Source organism: Apaloderma vittatum, unplaced genomic scaffold (assembly GCF_000703405.1).
Source record: "Apaloderma vittatum isolate BGI_N311 unplaced genomic scaffold, ASM70340v1 scaffold3741, whole genome shotgun sequence".
In the NCBI taxonomy this organism is placed as follows: Eukaryota; Metazoa; Chordata; class Aves; order Trogoniformes; family Trogonidae; genus Apaloderma; species Apaloderma vittatum.
In genome coordinates this window covers 65,184-88,113 of record NW_009700694.1, presented here as the reverse complement: position 1 = coordinate 88,113, position 22,930 = coordinate 65,184, and the positions used below count along the sequence as shown (strand labels likewise).

The 22,930-nt window shown below is 42.6% G+C and overlaps 2 protein-coding genes across 2 annotated transcripts in view; both read left to right on the top strand.

Annotated features, from left to right (window-relative positions):
- The window catches only part of LOC104280990 (hyaluronidase-1-like), a 9,249-nt gene extending 4,809 nt beyond the window's left edge, over positions 1-4,440 (top strand). The window contains exons 2-3 of the mRNA XM_009878828.1: positions 2,718-2,807; positions 4,012-4,440. Coding sequence (XP_009877130.1) covers positions 2,718-2,807; positions 4,012-4,440 — 519 coding nt within the window. The remainder of the gene's footprint in view (positions 1-2,717; positions 2,808-4,011) is intronic.
- Positions 4,441-7,658: 3,218 nt separating this feature from the next.
- The window catches only part of HYAL4 (hyaluronoglucosaminidase 4), a 16,735-nt gene continuing 1,463 nt past the window's right edge, over positions 7,659-22,930 (top strand). The window contains 7 exon segments of the mRNA XM_009878827.1: positions 7,659-7,733; positions 19,951-19,978; positions 19,981-20,197; positions 20,199-20,385; positions 20,388-20,639; positions 20,641-20,793; positions 22,786-22,845. Coding sequence (XP_009877129.1) covers positions 7,659-7,733; positions 19,951-19,978; positions 19,981-20,197; positions 20,199-20,385; positions 20,388-20,639; positions 20,641-20,793; positions 22,786-22,845 — 972 coding nt within the window.

Here is a 22,930-nt window from a genome sequence, read left to right as displayed (position 1 = left end):
TCCCTGTGGGCAAGATGTGTAGATGTGGTGCTTAGGAACATGGCTTAGTGGTGACCATTGCTAGGTTAGCAGTTGGGCTCAATGATCTTAAAGGTCTTTTCCAACCTAAATGACTCTAAGTTACCTAATTGCTAAGCTGAATTCATCATAAACTGTAGTCAGATTCAGACTTGTTTCTCTTGCTGTCCTTTGAACCTTCAATGAATTGGTGCGAAATGAAATGGCATCAGAAGCCCTTTAAATGTTGTCTGTAACCTCACGGTGGCGGTAACCCCTGCTGGAGCATTAGCTCGAGATGGAGATCTTTTGAGCATGGGGGAAGAGAGAAAAATTTAGCCAGTGTCTTTCTAGTTCTCTTTCCTCCTGGGGAGGACTCTTAGCACTCAATGTCTGTTTTAAACAGTACAAACAGAAGAAATGCAAGGTGGAAGGAGGGTGTTTAAATGAAGTCCCGTGCAATATTTTAAATAGGGAGGTGATGTTTTTGCCAGTATCCAACACCTGTGCAGGTGCTATAAGAGTCCTTTAAACAGCCCTAGAGAAATATGCATTCCAAACAAATCCCAGATTTTGGCCCTAGCCTGAGAAAAGTGCTGAGCTTCTCAGCATTGGCAAGGTGGTGATTCTAGGTGTGTGGGAAAGTGGAAGCATAGGTGCCTCAGGAACATCACCTGTGAAATTACCAGTGCCATTGGACTTCACACCCAGAGGACTAGCTGCACATTAAGGGCCTTGCTCTTGCTTTTGATCGTTTTGTATCCATATGAGTTAGACATGAAGTGCTGAAATCCCTTTGTGGCTCTGAATCTAAATTGCTTCTAAAGACAGCAAATGAAAGATGTGTAATATGAGGGAGTAAATGCTGAATTTACTGACTCCTGGTCAAGTATCCTAACTCCTAAAGCATATTACTTAAAAAAAAATATTTATTTTGGGGTTTACTTAGGTCTTAGTTCATTCGTCAATGCTAAATAACATTTATTTTGGCTCTCTGAAAAGGTGTCATTAAGTTCTTAATGATGCTTGAACTGTGTTAGTGCTAAATCACTATTATGTAGCTAATACGGAGTCGCAGTCCAGCCTTTGTATCTGGGTAATCTTCATAAAATGCTTTGCAAATGAGGAAAGCCTAGGAACCCTTATTACCAAGAGACTAAACTGTATTTCACATTCTTTTAACATTTGATATTTTGATCTTTAATTCTGTCCTTTCATAAAACTAGCACTAGACTACCTTTAAGAGTAATGGCATTCTTGAGCAGACTTGTTAGATGATCAGCAGAAGCACAAACTTCAGGCGAGATCAATTATGCTTTATATCACTCTGAACCCTACACTAAGAGCTAATAGGAAAGCTTTACTCTTTCAGACTTCTGCTGGTTTTCCTGAACTGTTTTGTACAACCTTTAGTTAAGGCCGAAGTCATAGATTGTTCTGACTTCTCTGTAATTGTCTTCAACTCTTCAGCAGATTCTTGCTTTCACAAGGCACTTAATTGTGCCTTCTTTTATACCTCTTGGACCATAAATGTCTCAGGAATGGGGACTCCCTAGCTATGCATTGGTAAATCAACAGATCCACTTACAGGGTGAAATAAACTATTTAGTAGTAATTCACAATAATATCATGGTTCTTCCATTCTATCATTTTGCATTTCTAAGGTGCCACCACCATAATAATTTGGCTGATCTTTTCATTTTTTTCTCCTAAAAAAGGTGAAGAGACTGTATCAAAGATCACCATTAACTTTCAAAAGGAATTTGCTCTTTCTTTATCAAATCAAGAAATATTGTAATATCTGTCATCACAAACTGATCAGGAATTACTTTCTAATAAATTACTGCAGATAGATTACTGCAGATCATGCCTTGAAATCTATGGGTGGCAGAAGATCCTTTCTCCATGTTTTCTAAGATTTAATTGCCTATCTCTAGACACAGTATTCATGGCCTCAGGGAATGGCTTTAAGACACTTGCGAGATACACTGTTGTGTTATTGGAAGGCACCAGTGACTTCTGTTCTACACACAGTCTCTGCTCTGGTAGAGCTATGTTAGTGCTGTTGCTACAACTCATCTGCTTATTGGTGCAGCTCTAAAAGTGGACATGGTTAAGTCAGTGTGCATTTGTGTGCTTTTTTTTTCCTTTGCTTTTTTTCCCTTATTTGGCACTATGTAGCACTGGCAGAGGTTTTTCAAATATATGTTCCCTGGAATAATGGCATTCATGCTGGTAGGAACAGCAGCTCTGTAATTGTATTAGCATGTCTAAAGGAGCACAAGTTAGACCCCTGCCTAAAGCCTATCAACTGCAATTAGACTCTGTAAGGGTGATCCAATGATGGGTGATCATACTTCTCATCACTTGCCAAAAATGGTGCCTATGTAGGTATGATAATAATTCAAGGACTGATAGATAAAATAGATCACTCAATTCTTACTCCACCAGTTCATTTGGAGGAGCCCTTGTGAATTAGCTATAATGATTTCATTATTTAGTTGTCATGCTCTTGAATGCAACCTGTGCAAACCCTAGGAGATATACAGAAGAGCTTTCTAAACTGAATAGCAATTTTATTGTGCAGAATATACTACATGATCAATGTTTCCTCTGGGGGAAAAAAAAAAGAATAAAGTAATGACTATATCCTAGTGCTTTTTTACTTTAATTTTTATAGTTTAGGTTTTCTGATGTCTGATTTTGGTCTTCTTTTTAAGACAGACCTGGTCAATACCATTGGTGAAAGTGCGGCTTTGGGAGCAGCTGGAGTTGTTCTCTGGGGCAGTATGCAATATGCCAGCTCAAAGGTACATCACATTGGTTTATTAGTATTTAGGAATCACCTCAGTACCTCTTCTCTGCCACCACACCCTCCATAGCATCTATCTATCTATCTATCTATCTATCTATCTTGATGTCATCAGCTAGTGTTTTGAACCAGTAGCATACAAACATAAGCACAGTTTGGTTTAGAGAGTTCTTCTTTGTAGCGATGCCAGTTTGTACAGATCCACAAAGAGTAATTTTAAGTAATGTTGAAATGACACATGGAAAATAATGTTACCAAAAGGAAATGCTTAGTTCCTCCTAGGTTCTTCAAGCTTTCGCAAATAATGCTTCTTGAATTGATGGAAGAATCAGGAGGCTGCACTGAGGTTTCACAGGAGGTATGGCAGGCAAGCCCTTGCTCCTAAACCTGGGCTGGGCTTTTGGTGCTCATTCTGCTTTTCATGCAGTCTGCTCTTCTCCTCCTGAGTCTCTGGCAAAGCACCCCTGACGTGGGCAGAGGAAGAGGGAAAATCCAAACCCAAACTTTCTAGCAATTGTAGCAACTTCTGTTCTGGTTTCTGAAAATGATGTGAGTCCTTGAAAACTTAAGGAGTTGGAGAGATCAGAACCAGAGCAGCGACTTGATATGTGCTTTAAAGCCTACCAGTCCCCTGTACTGCTTCTTGTCAGCAGTTAACAGAAATCTCTACTTAAGGAATGAGATAGTCTCAGATTAGTGTTTAAACTCTCTTTCTGTTTACTAGAACTCCTCCCTGGTCTAATACTGCATGTTTCTACCAAGCAGTCAAACAGACAAGACAGTAAAGGTCAATATTTTGCTAATCTCACCCGTGGAAGTAAACTCACTTAAACCCAATAGGTGGGTTTACCCTACCACGTAAATCTCAACAGGTTACTTTAAAATTTATCTCAACACTTTAAAATTTACTTTAAAATTTATCTCGTTTACTAGAACTCCTCCCTGGTCTAATACTGCATGTTTCTACCAAGCAGTCAAACAGACAAGACCGTAAAGGTCAATATTTTGCTAATCTCACCCGTGGAAGTAAACTCACTTAAACCCAATAGATGGGTTTACCCTACCACGTAAATCTAACAAGATTTATCTCAACAGGTTACTTTAGCCAAGAACAGTTTTGTACTAGCATCTTCCTAGGTATAAAAAATTTGGACATAATGCCAGCAACTGAGAAATGTGTCATGGTCTTTCATTATCTACAGGAGAGCTGTTCAACTGTGAAGCGGTACATCGACGGACCCTTAGGACATTACGTCATTAACGTGACCTCAGCGGCCAAACTCTGTAGCAAAGTCTTGTGCAAGAAGAATGGAAGATGTATCCGCAAAAACAGCGAGTCTTCTGCTTACCTCCACTTGTCACCCACTAATTTTAAGATCCAAGCCCGCCACTCAGAGAGGGGCCCCAGGTTCCAGGTGACTGGTGAGCCCAGCCTGGAGAGCATTGAAGCCATGAGGCAGAGATTCATGTGTCAGTGTTACCAGGGCTGGACAGGAATATTTTGTGAATTGCCTGACCAAAGGCTAATGGAGCACTGGGTTCATGTGGTGTTCAGCAGATCAAGGAGACAAAAGCTGTACGTCTTCCTCTTAGGAACCATGATTCTTCTTCTGCTTCGTACTGCACACTAAGGTCTTTCGAGGCAGCACAAAGAAATAAGAAATGATGCCACTAAGAGTTCTGTTCCTTAGTAAGTTTTTGTTGCACAAGGAAAAGGCATTGTTGATTAAATAGTTTTATTCTGTTTTCTACATCTCCCACCCCTGAAGTTGCTTCAGACATTAAACATTTTGAAAACAGTTCCCACTTTCTTACCAGCTCCTTTACTCTTAACTCTTGTTTTATTCGTGTGTTCAACAGATAAAACTTCTGCTGTGACAGTGGAACATTCACCTGAGTAAAACAATTTGAACAAATTTGTGCAAGGACTCATCCATGTAGAAGCTTAAAAAAAGACACAGACCCTCTTTGTTTCAGGATGATCTGACATATGGCGATGAGAAAAGTTTTCACACAGACCAAGGATCGCAAACTGTTCACTGCAGATCTTACTGAAACCAAATGGCATTTTGTGTGAGCAGCAGCACTGTGCTAAGAGCCACATCCACCACAACTCACTGATCCTACCGCTTCTGCATGGACAATGTGGAAAGTATGGACACTTTTAAAACCCCGCATTTCTGTATTTCAAGGCCTGATTTGATTCATATTACTTCTAGAGGTATCAGTATTTCCAGCGGCAATTTTGTGCCATCAGTTTCAGAGGTACTGTTTGAATGAAAATCTTTGCAGTTGCCAGTCATTGGGTCAAACGTTCATTTTCCCACTGCACCAGCCAACCAGCAGAACATATATGCATTTAGGTGAGGGATTTCTAAGCTCTGAGAGCAGCACTGGCAGCTGGCATCCCACAGTGCTCCTGCCTGGGCAGGTGATGCAAAAGCACTTCTCTCTCTCCAACCCCTTGGGAAGCAGCAGCCTTGCTGCTTGGCATCACTGAGGGCCACTGCAGGTCTTTGGCTTCTGCTCTGCTAACTACCTGGGCCTGGTAGCTGTTGAGCTGTTGCCCAATCAAGCTGTCTGGTCAGCGACTGGGAAATGAGAAAAGGCTGACAGACCTCACTGCTGGTGTGCAGGAAAGGAGAGGATGAAGAACTCTACTCCCTGGCAACATTTTGTCTTGCAGCCTTCAGCTTCAGATGGGGACATCTTTGGGGGTGGTACAGGTTGGTGAACTGCTGGTTACTGGTTAATTTAGCATTCCTTTGCAGTTATTCATTTTTCTATGTTCATGTGTGAGAAAACTTATTTCATTTAAGCCCTGTCTGTCTTCCACACCACCCTTCAATGTAACAAACCGTGAACACGTTCACTGAATTGAAGACAAAACCAAGAAACTCCCTACATCTCTATGACTTATGGAAGACATTAATTTTAACTAGTACTTTACACTTGTAGTATTTATACTAAATTAATTTTCTTGTGAGCCATTCATATAATGCATTGAACTGAGTACCATGCCAGAGCATGGACACAGAAATTAATAAGAAACAAACATAAGGGGGCCGGTTAGCTCAGTGGTTTGAGCGTGGTGCTGGCAACAAGGACCAACACCGAGGTCGTGGGTTTGATTCCCGCTTGGTCCCCATGTGTTGCCTGGTCTAGTCGAGAGGTGGAGGCCCTGCCCAAAACAGGGAGGTTGGACTAGAAGATCTCTACGGTCCCTTCCAGCCTATGCCATTCTATGATTCCATGAAGGAATTTTTTTTTTACCCTGAGTAGCATCTATATCTATCAATTGTGGCCAGATTTCATTGTTGACATTACACAGTACCCTGTTACTGTAGCATATTGGCTAAAATCAGTAAGGCTGTATGGAGAGGATACTCAACTGAGCAAGGAAGTCTGAATCTAGCCTTTAGCCAGGCCCTCTTCTTGATACTGCCTTAAACTACTTTAAACATTAACATGTTTCTATGCCTTATAATCTGCTGGGGTGTCTTATGTTCTTTATAATCTCCTGATATCTCTGAATACTTCTTCACAGTAACCCCATAGAAAAACTTTCTTTGGCTTGGTAGGACCGGATTCACAGCTGATGTGGACTGTGATACTCAGATTCACTGGAGCCAAAGACCCAACTCGTTACAGACCTGCAGTGGATGTGTTCAGGCTGCAATGATCTCTTTAAACCTGTACACTGAAATGCTTAAAAAGAATCCTAGTTAAAGAGTCCTAGTGCTAGCTGTAGTCAGTCACTCTGTAATGACATCTTGTGCTGAGAAGCTACAGGTGAGCTTTGCCACTGACCTTTTTCTTTGTAGTGTGTAACAGGAATGGATGACAGCAAAAGTCAAGTAAAAAGCTTTGTTATTTTGGTGTGAGAGAAAGGATTAAAATTTAGAATAACTCACAGTTGTTAGGAACTGTGTCTTTAGACTGAAGCTAGGATTCCTACCTTTTCAAATATTTTTAATTAATTCCATAATTTCTGCTTTAGCTCCTTTATTCAGTTCAGAGTCTGCTAAAGTTCAAGGGGAACTTGCACATGCTTTAGTGCATTGATAACATAAAACCTATTAGCCCAGTTTTGCTAAATCCCTGTCACCACTGTAGCTCTGTATTTAAACTGGATGCTCCTGCTTTGTGTAATGCTCTCCTGTGTTTTGAAACCAGAGGTGATGTGAAAACGCTGTAATCCTCATGCAGTTCGTCAGTGAAATGTGTTTTTAAAATATTTTTTGGCCATTTTGTAAAGATTTTGCATTATTTCTGTAGGCTTATAAGAATAAACTCTGTTGTGACATATACAAAATTTGTTTGGATAGCATAAATTCAATTAAAATGGCATAAGGTCTTCATTAGCTAAAGTTCAAACTACACAAAAGCTGTGGGTGAAGTGGCAGTATTCCTGATTCAGTCTGTAATGTACGCTCTCTTTTAAGGTACCCTAGCAGAGCCCTATTAAAGTCCATAGGGCTCTGTCAGTTGATGCCATGTTTAAATTGGCCCAATGGCATTTCTTTAGTCCAGGTTACCACTTCACACAGAAGAGTGTATGAGTATCTGTAATAGTACATCTGCCTGGAAACAAAGGGGTTTGAATCTGGCTTAAATATTTCTGTGAAGAACCACAAGCCCAGTTTTTCATCTTTATCAGCAGATTGTCTTAGGTAGAAGACCAAAATCAGAATTTGGTCTGGGCTTCTTAATAATTATTGAAGAAATCAACTATTTATGCAAATATAATTCCACAGGTTTTTTTTTTCTATTTCAGCTAGTTAGGGCTCTTTCTTTTGCAAAGAAAATACAATTCACAATTAAACGATGTCCCTGGAAGTTCTTTACAATGACAGCTGCCAGTGGTGTGGCCGAAGGCAGCCGTACTGCTAACCGAGGGCAGGCAAAGGTTGCACAGATGCACGTAAGAGATCCCATGTCTTGCATGCTCCCATGTGAGACCACTAACTACATTGCCTGATACTAAAGTGTATTGGGTTTGTGTGGCCAAATTTTGGTAGCGGGGAGACTGTAATGGCGGCTTCTGCAAGAAGCTGCTTGCAGCTTCCCGTAGGTCTGACAGAGCCAATGCCAGCCAGCTCCAAAGATGCTGCTGGCCAAGGCTGAGCCCATTGGTGATGGTGGTAAGGTCTCTGTGGTATCACATTTAAGAACTGGGGGAAAAGTACCACGAACTTGCAGAAAGAGAGAGAGAAGTGAGAATGTGTGAAGACACCAAGGTCTGTGAAGAAGGAAGATGTGCTCCAGGTGCTGGAACAGAGATTCCCACGAGTTGTGGTGAAGACCATGGTGAGACAGGCTGTCCCCCTGCAGCCCATGGAGGTGACAGGGAGTGTAGATGTCCCCCTGTAGCCAGTGGAGGACCCCATGCCAGGCCAGCTGGATGCCTGAAGGAAGCCCACACTGGAGCAGGCTCCTGACAGGACTTGTAGCCCGTGGAGAGAAAAGCCCATACTGGAGCAGGTTTGCTGGCAGGACTTGCGACCCTGCTAGGAACTCACGCTGGAGCAGTCTGCACCTCATGGAGAGAACTCACGTGTGGTCCGTTTGTGAAGAACAGTCTCTTGTGGGAAGGACTCACATTGGAGAAAGTTCATGAAGAATATTCTCCTGTGAGAAGGACACCACGATGGAGCAGGGGAAGAGTGAGGAGTCCTTCCCCTAAGAAAGAAGGAGTGGCAGAGACAACATCTGATGAACTGACTGCAACCCCTGCGCTGCTCAGGGAGACGAAGTGGACGAGTTGGGAGTAAAATTAAGCCAAAGAAGAAGGCGGAGGGGGGGAAGGTGTTATTTTTAAGATTTAATTTTATTTCTTATTTGAGTGGTAATAAATTCAATTAATTTCTCTAAGTTGAGTCTGTTTTTTTTCACCTGGGATAGTAATTGCGAATGACCTCCCTGTCCTTATCTCAATCTGTGAGCCCTTCAATACGTTTTCTCTCCCTTGTCTAGCTGAGAAGGGGAAGTGATAAAGCAGCTATGGTGGGCACCTGACCTCAGGCCAGGGTCAACCCCCTTACACAAAGTCAAGATGCATTTGATCTCCTTAGCTCCACAGGTAACTGTGCCCTACATCACTTATCAGCATAGAGTCACAACGTGGGGCTGCACCACTGCCTTCTGCCGGGCTGGGTGCAGGATGGCATCACACCAGGCTGGCTGGAGCCTGGTGCTCGGCAGGAGCATGGACTGTGCAGGACACTGCAGGGCCCCTTGGCCAGCTGCCACCAGAGCAAAGTACTCCAAACCCAAAGACTCCTCTGCTCCTTTCCTTTCTTTTTTCCATGCTTTGAACTCATTGGGGAAGTCAGCACCCCTTTAGTGGAGGGTTTACTGACATCCTGGTGTTTTCTTTCATTATTTCTTTCCTGTGCAGAATCACAGAATCATAGAATCATTAAGGTTGGAAAAGATCTTGAGTCAAAACCTTGGTAACAAGGATTTTTTACCTTCTGTTGCCATTAAATTCACCCTAGTCTTCAAAATAAGTGATGGACTAATTGATTCACTTAATCCAAGTCTGAACACTGAAATCAAATTCAGGTGAATGGACTTTCTTGCAAAGCCCAGTTGCCTGGAAGGAAGGAAAAAAATCCATCTTTTCCGTCTTCTTCTTTTTTTTTTTCTGTTTTGTTTTGCTACTTCATTGATCCTCCCAGGCAAGTTGTATGATCCAGTCTCTGAAGAGAGATGATACAATTTCTATCTGTGGTAGAATTACTTGGAAGAGGGAGAGTTTGAAGCAGCAGAGAACTGTGCTGCAACCTTTAAAATGATGTCCTTAACCAGAAGCAGCTCTTAAAGCGTAGTTGATCCCGGGAAGCAGGCATTGGGTTTTGGAGATAATAGCAACAAGGATTTGCTATACTTCACCTGAACCACCTCTGCTTCAAGATGATAATGGACTCAGACTCCATATCTTTACTCTTCTCAAGTGCTGAGCTGTGGAGTCCTCTAATCCTCAGCTTCTCATCAGAGGATAAACAATACTGACAGAAGCATGACTGACAGGCTTTCAGCTTTTCCTAAATTTGCTGATTTAGCATTCCAAAACTTTCTAATTTGGGGAAACATTGTGCTCATTTCCTTTTTCTTTCTTGCCACTGCTGGGTGTTGCACTTAATAAAATATTTTATGTTCTGGGCAATATGTGTGGAAAGGTCAGGACTCCTTTTGTAGCACTTCAGCCTGACAGGTAGATGAGAGGTGCTGTGATCTCAGTTCGACTAGCTTTAGGTGACACTGGCATCTTCCTCTTGCTTCTAACCTTTCCTCTCACTCCAAATCCTGTGTCATGCTGTGCTGTCCCCTGCTTGTGCTGGCTCTTCAGGTGCCTTTGTGCTGATCTGGATTGGGAAACCTTCCAGGTCAAAATTTCCCTTGCTAAAAAAAAAAAAGGTGCCTCCCCTTGATGCTTTTTCTTTTTTTTTCCAAAAGTCATGTTAATTTCTCTATCTGACTCACACTATGCTGCTCACACAGCTGAGCCAGCTAAAGAAGAGGGCAAAACCCAGAGGGAAGGGGTAGCAAAGCCATAAGCTGAGTATTGCTGCTCAAGTCAATACAACATGAGCAAGCAGCCTTGCTATGTAGTTGGCAGCATCGGTGCTGGCTCACCCAAACCCAACCTGTCCCCCAGGCCTGTGTGGCAGGGGACAGGCAGTGCCTGGCCTCTGTGCCTCTGTGGGGGACAGCGAGCAGTGCAGTGGTCCAAGGATGGGGGGTACTGCCGTGCCAGGGCACCTGCTGATCTCCCAGAAAGCGGAGGGCTCCTTGCAGTGACCAGCCCAGACCTCGGCGCCTCACCAGATACCAAAGTCCGGGTAGGTAAAGCTTGCCTGGAGTGGCCCAGCTCAGGAGCATGGATATTTAACCTGTTTTTTGCAGTCCCCTTTCGTCACCGAGTCTTTAAAGCAAAAAAAAAAAAAAAAAAAAAAAAAGAAGAGAAAGGCTCGTTGACTGAGCGTAATCATACTGTCGTTTTTGTGTTTCATCAGCTTTTTCCAAATGCAACGTTTCCTGCTAAGGTCAGTGGCTTTGTAAAAATGGGAATGATATTGTTATAAAAGAATGTGTTAACAGCCCTCACAGACAAAATCAAATCTGAGATCAGTTTAGTTTTATAACATTATGTACAAATACACGCGTGTACTTCTTGTTAACACTCCTTGCTAAGATAAAAAAAATAAGTTAAAAATTACCTCGATTTTGCACTGAAAGCATTTGTTGTAGATAGTGATTTAAAATATGCTTAAGATGCTGTGGCCACCACAACTTCTTTTCTGTTTACGTTTCAGGAAAAGTAATTTCCTGTCAATCTGGGCCAGGCTTGGAGAGTGGGAGCATTTGCAAACAGGTTACTCTAAAAATAAGTTGGAAACACTAGTTCTGTACAATTCGAAGAACGGCACGGGCTGAGAACAGCACAGTTTCTTAGAGACAAAAGTCTGATCCTTCAAAACAAACAAGGAAAAACAATGCTGCCACATACTGCTCAATGAGATTAAAGTTCCTAAGTGGTTCTTATTCAGCAATGACACCGCGTACTTTCCACATACCACAGCACGTAGCAGTAAGGAGCAATTAGAGGTCACGTTAGAAAGGAGGGGAGAACTCTCTTCGGTAGCTTCCCAAAGTAAGCGTGCATTTGAGATTTACTTTCGCTGCTTTTAATAATCACAACACACCAGTTTATCCCTTGCTTGATATCACTGGAGAAACTTCAGGGCAGTTGGTTTTTTTCTGAGTCAATAAATACCTTGCTTAAGCTGCCATGGGAAAACAAAGGGATATGTGTGCGTGTTGATATACGTACACATCTACATCTACAGATGTATATGAATGTGCATGTGTCTCTTGCAATATATGTGCCTGTAAGTTTGACCCAGAGGCAGTAGCACTGCTATGAGGGGCGTGAGGCTTTGCTCTCTGCCTGGTGGGAGCAAGCCCAGAGACAGTTGCGTAACCTTATAGCTTGGCACGTATGGCCTCTGCTGCCGCGTGGATTATGCCTGTTATGTAACCGTGCTTATGCAGGAAGCTAACAGCATCTAATAAGCTAAAAATAGGCAGACTTCTATAATTTCAAAGGACAATATTTTAAACTTTGCTCATGCAGCTGCTCCTCCTTCGACAATAAACGTGGCCTCTTCAGACATTTTATTTATTGGCTAGGATTATATTTTAACACGCTGGCAGCCTGTTTTCTCAGAGAGAGTCAGAGCTCCTTTCTCATTTTTCCATTACACCAAGAACACTCCTGGCTTTTATTTAAGGTCCTTTCCAATATCTGTGAAAAGCAAAGCAGCCCAGAGTATCAGTCCTGCTTTTTCTCCTCAGACAGTCAAGCATTCCGACCTTTGTGGGCAGCTTTTGGAAAAATCGTGTTTGTTTCCATGCTAGTAGTAACCTTCTCAGTCAATTAGACAGCAGGTCATTAAGAACATTTTTTATACTGCTCCTTCAGATGCTGGATTTCCAAGGCAGAAAAAAAGTATTTAGTTTTTCCCTTTACTGACATTGCTCCTTACCTTGGCTTTGTGTCTGCTCACCCTGTGTGCTCTGGAAACCCTGTGGGGACTCACTCCTTGACTGCAGTATGGGCAGTGGGTCATGTATGCAGAGGGCAGCTGGGTTTTCTTGACTTTTTAGGTTTTCTGACACTTGTGTTCACCCTATGTTGTTACCCCTGCCCTCCCCCATGTGACTGCTCATGCCTCTCCCTGGAGGGAGTGGAAGTGAGCTTCAATAAGAGCATTTTAATTCCCAGGGAATCCAGCTCTCCATTTCTGCACAATGCTCCTGATGGGGATGTTAAAACAGTCTCATATCAGGGCTGCCTTTGCTCCATGGGCATGGGGAAAGATCCACGGTGCTGGTGAGGTCTGTTTGATGTAGGACTCCCCTTTGTAGGAGAACACAGGTCCTGGTGGTGATACTGATCTTCCTTCTGCCTCTCCTCACCCTCAGCGGGCAACAGTGGCACCCAGGGATGGAGGAGCTCTGCTGCCAGCCAAGAAGTAAGCTGGCCTTGGAGGGGACAGCAGAGAGGCAGGGCCAGCGTGTGCCACTGCACGGCTCTATCAAAGGTGCTTCTTCAAGCTTGCTGGAACTGAGTCAAGCACAAAGATCCCACAAATCCTTACAACATTAAGTAATTTTGATCATAATGGCATTAATTAACACAAGTGTGAACCGAGATCCTTTGGAAAATTCACACCGCTCCATGGACAAGTGATCTTTTCTTAATCTCAGCACCAAGCTTTAATTTGTGGAACAACAAATAACATTTTTCTAAACCTAGAGCTAGGGAGGAACAGACAAGCTCTCCCTGGACCTCTGTAGAAATCCAGGTACTGACACACCTTGATTTAGAAGGAGTATTGATGTGTAAGCACCATTATTCATATCTAGCAACAACACTCTGAGTATACTTGCATTAAAACCCAGTAATAAACACACCTGATTGCAGTGAAGATGCTGATGTGAATGGCAGAGTTGTCTCACTTTTGACAGAAAGCACCCGATTTGTGATTTTCCAGAATGCAATCTCCTTTTTTATTTTTGTTGTGATTTCTCCTCTTTTAAAGGAGCACAGCTCCATCTGATGTAGGGTGGTGTATCTTTATTGATTTGCAGTAGCTGAAAAACATGAAGGCATGAAATATTCATGTTTGCTTTGTTCACCCTTGGGTTTTTCCTTTTAGGCTGGCATTAGTCCATTAGTTCCCAGTACCCACCAGCTGCTGCATGGACAGTTAGCAGAAGCTCCTCAAAATATCCCCTCTGTGTTTCCAGTGAAGCAGAAGGTCCTGTGACAGCTGAAAAGAGCTGGATGGAGAGGTTGCGCTGGGGCATGGCTATTGAACAAGGCTCATTAGGTTTCTTCAAAGTCTCCATCCTTACGTGAGGCTTACTGAGGTTTACATGACTCCTGACTTAAAATAACTGCAATAATCCCTTAGACTGACAATACTGAATTGTTGAATTTCCTCCAACAACAATATCTAGTTCTAATGCAATACTCTCCTGTTGGGGGGGAATCAAATGCTTTGTTTTGTTGTTGTTGTTGTGGCATAGCTATTCTGTAGGAGTAGGAAGAAAGGAATGTCCCTGCCCATGGTGGGGGGGCTGGAACTACATGATCTTTAAGGCCTGTTCCAACCCTGACAATTCTATGCTTCTGTAATTCTATGAATCTGCTGGTGCTGGGTGCAAGCTGTAATCACTTCAGTGTGCGTAGGGGTGCTTGTTCTGTGCAGCCTGGGGGCATGAATGTACCCTAGTGCAAGTACAAAGCAACTGCCGGACTCCCAGAAAGCCAGTGGGAGGAGAGGCAGCTCCTTTCTATTGTGCTTAGTTTCTGTGAGAAGAATATGCTGAGAACATCAAGCATCACTTACTTAGTTTTCGGTTAGAATTTACCATACAATTGAAACAGGCAAGTAGACAGAGCAGAAAGATACTTCTTAAAAGAATCAGTTCAATGCAATGTAAAATGCTATGAGGAATAGCATACAGTCAACACTAATATGTTGGTGTTTGCTCTTTTTTCTCAGCCTCAGAAATTCGAGAAGAAAAGGCTGGTAGGGACATGCTATGAAGTCCAGTTCTGATCCAAAAATGCCCTCCACCCATGCTGCATGGATGCACCATGTGCTCAGGACCTCCCTGGAGAGGGAGACCCCAAGCAGTTTTGATGCTTTAAAATGGGCTCCAAGTTTTTTTCTAACGCAGCCTGAGGTCAGGTGTCTGGCTACATGGTGCTGTGGTCCTCTAAGCTTATCTCCCAAATGTGACTCTTCGCAATGCAGGTATTTTGAACTCCAGGTAAATGAGCAGTGTGGTAGGAAACTCAGGCATCCTGGGAGTCAGTTTAAGCCCACTCCTAAACACAGTTTTCGTGTCTTGAGGCTGACATCCCCTCAAAGAACACCAATCTTCTTGCTTTGCACATGGCACAATCCATTTAATTTTCTAATGTGCTGTCACATGAAGACAATGTGGTAGCAACAGAGACCACTCAGGCTGTTCCAGGATTCAGGCCATTACGCTGATTCTCTGGTATAAGCATCCAAATATAGCTCCTAGTGCAAAGGCTACCCCTCTTTGGAAAAGGAGGGTACTAGAGAAGCTTTGGACTTAAAACACAGGGAAAACTGTGGTATGGAGCACTGAGAACCCTGCCAGGCTGGACAGAGGCCAAAGAAGCTTTGTGATTGGTTCAGTGTGTGCCAGAAAATTACCTGATCGCTGACATCAAGAGCATCAGGGAAGTACAAGCTAAGCATAAAGACCAGTTTTATAGATGTTTCACTGGGCCATTAAATCAATCCATCAAGCCATCTGCCTTTTTGCTAGAACTAAGCATGAGTCTAATCTCCCAGGCTGAACCACTGTCAGGAGTAGTTGTCTGCAGATGAGAGACACCTATGCAGCATGAAGCGGAGGTGAAATAAATAGCATAAGGACACATGATCAATTTTCTTCATTTTCCATATTCAGGAGTTCAGCTATCTAGTAAGCCAGCAGAATGCAAGTGTTCTCACTTACATGCTCAGAAAGGTCCACTATGGTAACAAAAGGAGTTGAGCTGATAGAGACCAGATGACTGCCCTGATGAACCTCACACAGATTTGCATCTCATCTGCTAAAATCTGCTCTCTTCTGTTCCAGCAGTCCCATTTTTTTATCATAATAAGTTGCATTTTGCTACAAAATTGCTATCAGCACCTGCCTTCCAACCTGCCATATGTTTAGTAAAATGCTGAATTACAGCTTTTGATGCTTTATTCAGTTTATTCCTTAGAGGTTGCTATGGGAAATAGCTCTCCTGAACCAGATTTGTACTTTAATTTGTAGCATTTTGCGGGTGACCTGTCCTAAATTTGAAATGTCCCTTGGCAGTTCACACTGCTCAGGATCCCTAGAACCTTCATCAGGATCAGTACTAAAGGAGTTTGAATCTTGGTTATAATAAGACATCAATGTCACTGAGTCAGTCAGATAATTGCAAGGTCCAGCTCCATTTCTATTATTCATTATGCTGCATTTACTAACACAACGGAGACACTTTGCAGAATCTCATCAAGGCAAATTGCTAAAGGATGTCCTGGTCTTAACAAGCCCCCATCCATATGACGAAAGGTAGAGGACAGCCGTAATGTATGCTCCCATACTGTCCTCCCTGAGGCTGCTGTAAGCTCTGTGGCTCTCAGGGTCATCTCCTCGGTCATCAGCCTCTGAAAATATTACCTCCAAATCCAGATCTGGCACAGAGAACAAGATTGACTGCTGACAGCATGACTTCAACTGGACAAAACTTGTTCCAGCCCATCAGACTTCTGAGTGTATCAGCTTTAGCTTCGCAGATAAAAAGTCAACAAAAGGATTATTCCGTAAAAATCCAGGGATTTTACTGGATCTCTGTGGGTGTGAAAATTCTCATTTCAAAAACCAAGCACGTCTTTGATAAGAGTCTTTGGCGACTGGCTTCCCTGTTGAGACAGCCTGGTTTAAGCTCATCAAGGCTGTGCTGCGTCAATGTCATATTGTTGTATCAATGTTAACCACAAAGGAGAAAAGATCATTGTCTTTATTCATAATTTTTAATTTTTCTAATCCCTTGGTATGAATAGCGCAACCTCAGTGGAGTAGGATTTTTCTTACAAGATAAATGCCAAAGCTTGAAAGTGTGTTGAGCAGCTCTAGATTAATGGCAGGAGATGGATACAAGGTTTAAATCACCTGATAAATACTTAGTCATTTTCTTACCATTTAGCTAGCTATTTTTTCAGCAGTATCCTGTGGTCTGGTTCAAGTACTTCTCTCTATGTCTATTCAATTCAGAACTGCCTGTTTTAAGCTGATTTTTCTTATTCCTAGCTAGGAGCTCTCTGCTGTCTAATAGACATATGGTTTCTACTTTCTCCCTGTTGGGAATTGCTGCTCACTGCGCATTTTCACTGTCAGCTGGACACCAGTATGGGCTGCCTCTGTGTTGCCTTTGTTTACAGAGAAAAGTATAATTAGCAAAAGGGATATAACTAGATGCATACATCAACTACGACAGATACAAACGGAAGAAATACCCAGCAAAAACAGGAGAATGTTTTAGCATAGTGCAGTCCTGCACAAGTGGAAGCAAATTTGAAAAGCCTGGAGGAAAGGAAAAATATTGAGCAGAACTTGGGCACAGGAGATGCTTCTGCATGCTCCAAACAAGGGACTTCAGAGTCTGTTTACAGCTGGAGTATATGTGTGTTTGTGTGGTGGCTAAATGCATCAAGTGGAACAAAATCAAGTCAGTAAACCTCAATGATTTGCTCTCACATGGAATATAAAACAGCAAGTGCACCATAACAAGTTTTTCTCAGGGGGCAGGGCGGTCTGCCACTTTGCTGCTTTGTTGGTCTTGTTATTATTATTATGGTTGTTGTCATTATTATTATTATTATTAATAATGATAATTTTCAGCTTGCTGATACTGTCTTTCCCATGTGACAGCTGAGAGGCCCTTGGGGCAGCAAATCAGCATATCCATCGCACAGTAAGGCACAGGGCTAATTACACCCCAGTCCTGCCTCAGGAGGGACGTGCTGACCCATAGTGTGGGGCAGTGCTGACCCTCTGCACCTCCCGCCATTAGGCAGACCCTAGCAAGAGCAGGCTCTGGCAACCCCCATGGGTTTTGACTCAGCCTGGCTGGGAAGCGATGGCTCTGCCTATGCTGGCGTGGGATGCCACAAGGTTCCCCAGGGAACGCTTGTGCCAAGTGACGTAGGTCCTGCATGGGAAGTGCTTCCCGAAACCTAGGGTGAATCCCCAGAAGGTTGTGCCCAGCCCAGCTAGTGACACCTCCCTAACCAGACTGTGACAGGTGTGGGAGCAGAGGGGCAGGATGGTGACACAGCTCTCATGGGGGGAACACCACATGCTGCAATTTAGAATCACATGTTGCAATAGTTAAAAAAAAAAATAAATGTATAATTGTAGTGATTTGCTGCCCTCTGGCAGGGTTTTCTTAGAGCTCTTAATTCTCTGTGAACTGAGAGAGCAGCGCTCAGTGATGATGTTCCAGCACAACAAGGTCTCTGCATTTCCCAGCTGGTTGCTGGCAAAGCAGAGAAAATCATCAGGCAGCACAGCCTCCTTACATCCCTCCTGGAAAGCCAGAAGCACATGATGATCCCAGGCAGGGGCTGATGTAAGAGACAGAGATGCTGAGCTTGTTGGAACACCCTGTCCCTTCCCTGCACCCCTCTGGGTTGGTGGGGCAGCAAGCCTGACTCTGTAAAGCAGGTCGTTTGGGTACACAGAATCACAGAATGATAGATTGTTTCCTCACAAGAGCAAGCCCAACTTCTTCCAGCTTTGGATATACAGCCTTCTATTCAGTTTGGCCTCTAATGCTAACAAGCCCTGAGCGGCTTTGCTGAGTTTGGTTTCTGGTATGGTATACGCTTTCTGAGAAATACTCAGCAAATCAGGCTAATTTTCATTAGCATAATTTTCTAAAAGGCCCATTAATGACAATATAGTACTTGTGGATATGTGGTTAATGGTTTTGAAAACCTAGGCTTCCTCTTCACTAAAAGCAAAGGTTTTGAATCTCATGGTGTGAAACTTCTCTGATGACATGTTGAGGTCTGCAGTGTCTACACTGTACTGCATTGGTCCTACAGACTGCTTGCCCAGTTGGCAGGAGGAACAGGAACATCTTGAATACTTTGGAGCACTCTGATGCCTCAAACTGTCAGATGACTGTACCCTAAAAGTGTAAATGGCTTATTAAGAGTATTTAAGTTGGCTACCTTGGACGTTGATGTTTTTTCTACAGGTACCTGACATTAGGTCATATTGTTTTACCCTAAAATAGCAAAGAACTGGGGGAGTGGGAAGATCCATAAAAGCACCTCAGGTGCATAGATGTTCCTGATTGTTTTTCTGCTTTGAGAAAAGAAAGGATAACATAGATGCACTATTCTCATTAATAGTCTGGCTGCCCATATGACACCTATGATCCTCAACTGAGGAAGAAGAACAACGACGACTCAAATACAAATGCTTGATCTTGCTGATGGCTGATTGTACAGCTGTGTGGAATTTCCACAGGGTTTTGGACACAGGGGAAGCCTGGAGTTGGAGGATAGATAAAACTCTCTCTCTCTCTTGCATGTAATATAAACATGTAGGTTTTGCTGTATATCTAGTTTATTTTCTGCTTAATATACACGTAATTGGCAGGGATGTTGAGACTAATGATTCTGCTCATAGCAGCGGCCACAGGCCATTACATCAAAATCCAGGTTGCACAATGCAGTGCTGTGTAGAGCTATCGGAGCTCATCTGGAAGACACTAGCTCCATCTGATAGTGCAGCCAGGCTAGTAAATAGCTCAGAGCAAGTTTTCATGGATCTGATTTATTACTGTCAGGGGTTTGAACTTGTATCCCTTTATGGTACTGCACAATGATGATGAAATATGTGTGCTTGTTTAGAGCTATTTGGAATATCTCTGGCTGACACCTGGCTGACAGGTCAAGGATGTTCATGAAACTCTGAAGATAGTGATAAAAGCCAAGGTTTGATTTTATTGTTACCTTTGTTATTACTGAGAAAGCTTGAAGAATGAGTAAACCATTTCTTTATCAACCTTTCCGAATGCAACAGCCACAGCCACTATGACACCCTGGGGCCCACTGAAGTGATAGCAACATCCTCAGTGGTTCCAGTAAGGCCTGGATTGATGAGATAAGCAACTGTGGTTATGCTGACTTCCACAGACTTTACTGATTTACTTCAGCTGGAAATCTTCCCCCTTTCTTTGGGATAGATTGTGCTTCTTTGCTTCTTCAGTGTTAGCATAACAGATACCTTAGAAATGGCCAATACCAATTCATATAGCTGTATGTGGAATGAGTACTAATGCCTCTAATTGTTATGTTCTACAGACAAACTGGGACATCTGCCTAATGTTGTCTCCTAAGTCATGAAAGTACTATCTGAAAATGGGACACTGTTACTCATAGTTCACCTCTGAGCCCATGACACGGCTGTGCATAGCAGTCATCTGCACTTGCCTTGCTACAAAGCCAGTCTGACCACCGGCTTGGGAGAAGAAGCCTTTCACAGCTTCCTGGAATGACTGACAGACCTATGCTCCCTAACGTACCATGCTGTATTGAAACTGAGAATGTTCCATATGATTGGAAGCCCATTTGCTAAAGCAAGAGACCAGAATGTGACCATGTCTTATTTTAATAGACTCAGCTATTATCCTTGGTACATATCACAGGCAGTCCCCATTAATGGTGGCCTATCCTAGAACTTCAGTTTGCAAACTCATCTGGAAAAAAAGTCTGTGACGCTATTACATCCCAGCTGAGGACTTCAGTGGATTAGCTGTCATAGACTGAGAGCACTGGAGACTGCAGTGGGCTCACAACTGGAATATAAAAGAAGTCTACAGAAGAAAGCCCAGGAAACTCATAAAAAAAATGGAAGGGAATATTTCAGCAAATGGTGTCGAACATTTAGCTGCAGTTTCCTCTGACAAAAAAGTGCAAAAGCTGTTATGAAGGAAACAATTCCATTAGGAATGAAAAGCAGATCAAAAGGCCTGTCGTGATACGATTTATACCCTGACTGTCAAAGTTAAAATTTCCATGATCAGAACTACACTGATTCCTGTCCAAAGAATGAAGTTTTGAGGAACAATGAACTTTCCTGGCTCTGGGATAGCAGTGCAGCCCTGTATCCTTCCATTGGTATTAAGAAACCTGCTGGAAACAGTCAAAAGTATTTAGTACTTTTCTCAGTTTAGGTTCAGTAATTCCATGAGAATTTCCTCTGTGACATCCCAAGACCATTCTTTGCCCATATTTGTGTATGCTTGACTTGGTTATAGAGATGAACTTTTATTATTTCTTTCTATGGCAAGCATTTTTTGCTGGAACAACGTGGGCTGCATTTATGCTTTAACCATTCTTGCAGATGGTGCATCAGGATGGAAAACCTCCTACTTGGGCCAGCTCTGCTGGTTCATGCTAATTGTCCACATGCTTTAGAGAGCTCAGTGTTCTCAAGAAAAAATTGCAGCCTCAAATACTTATTTTTTTGCTTTAATTTGTCACTAAGCTATACTCAAATATGCATTTGAATGGATTAAAAGGATTTCAGCAATTTGATAGAGTATGTAGGAGGCAGCTAATACATTGATCCTCCCTGATGTACTTCTGCTCAGGTACGCAATCACTAACTAATCCCTAGATAGCTGCCCATTTTATAGAAGGTAAACTGAGGCAGTAACTTGCTCAGTGTTACATCAGAATGGGAAATTGAAACCGACAGTCTTTCTGCATGCCTCCAACTCAAAACCATTTAATTTAGTCCCAGATCGACCTTAGAGCAGGCACATGGTGCACCAGAACCAAGGGGTACTGCTCACATCAGCTGAACACACACACAAGTATTTTCAAGGTAAGTGCCTTACCCTAGTCCTTCTTTATGTGATTCTGGACATCCTCCCAGAAACTGGATGAAGACAGAAGGTTTCCTCTGAAAAAGCAGCATAACCTATCTGTCACAGCCCTGGTTTCGTTGTCCCCTGTAGACAGTAACTGCACTACCAGCAGGTCTCGATTTCTGAGTTTCAGAGTTTAGCAAGTGACCTGTACTCACTTTTTAAAGGCTATGGTCAGTCTTTCAGACCAGGTACAGAGTCTGAAGCTGGCGGCTCTTTTGAGAAAGAGCATTAGCTCCCTCTCCGATCAGGCCCCACTACTCCCCTAGCACTGCCATCACCCATTACACTCCCCAGTAAGGGACTGCCCTTCTTTCCATCTTGAAGGCAAAGGTCTGTTCTTAGGCATTAAAGAAGGTGCAGACACCTGCTTTAGTGGTTTATCCAGCTTGCCATTCTTTAGCTTTTCAAGAAGAGAATAGACAGACATCAATAACTGCTGCAGGCTGGTGTGCATCCCCTTTGCCACTTTATTACCAGTTTCTGTCTCTTTTCCCCTTCAGGCAACTAATGCCTGTGAAGTTTTTCCACTTTGGTTCTTGATGTGTTGTGGCCCTCAATCTCCCTTAAATCAATAATAATGTCTAGGGAGTCACTTTGTATCAGTGCTCTTTTATTTTCAGGGCTTTCAACGTAGTAATTCACTTGTTGCTGATCATTAATCACTGCTAAAATTAAGGATAAACATTCAAGCACCAAATACCCTTTCCTTACAGCCTTTGATATGACGAAAAGGTTAAGTGAAAGACATCTCTCTCAAGCAAACCTAGAAAAAGCACAAAAATTGAAACCGAATTTCTTAAGATTCAACAAGTGTTGCATTTTCCCTTTCATCTAAGATTGTACAATGCAAATATTCTCTCTCATATAGTGCATGCCTATTTGCAGTCACTTTGTCTAATGTTCTTGTAAGAAGCTGAGTGAGCTCCTAGGGAAAGCAGTAACAGCAATGCATATCTTAGGAATCACAGCTCTCAAATTGGAGAGGGACTAGAAAACAGCAGACTGCTGACTATAAAATAGCAAAAACAGATCTGAGGGAATGCTCTGGGGAACTCTCATGTTAAAAATCCTGCTTTAATGAAAATATTTTTGGTTTTTCTAGTAATTGATGAGATATCAAATAATTATAAATTTTGCACTAAATTAAAGTGCATTTTTACCTAGTGTTTGTTCACTTGCTTATTACCAACATCTCAGCCAGTACCTAAGTTTGTAAATTATGTTGAATAATCTTTGTATGCTAGACAGCAAACCTTTAGCCACAATAAAACGTGTCTCATAGGGACCAGAATGAAAAGAAAATGTAGTCTACGCAACAGCCACATAACAAACCACTGAATTACTTTAGAAAACCTGTGAAATGCTGAATTAGCCTGACAGTGATGTCTTTACTCTTTTCACTGTAGAAAGATCTCATTAACATAAGAGTGCCCTGGGAACTGCAGGCATTGTTATTTGGCAAGATATGAATCTAACTTTCTTAGAGGTAAGTCTGTGCCTGATTTAAATGAAATGTGTAAGATCTTTATTTTGTCCTATTAATAGACACTGCCTGATTGCACCAGTTCTGA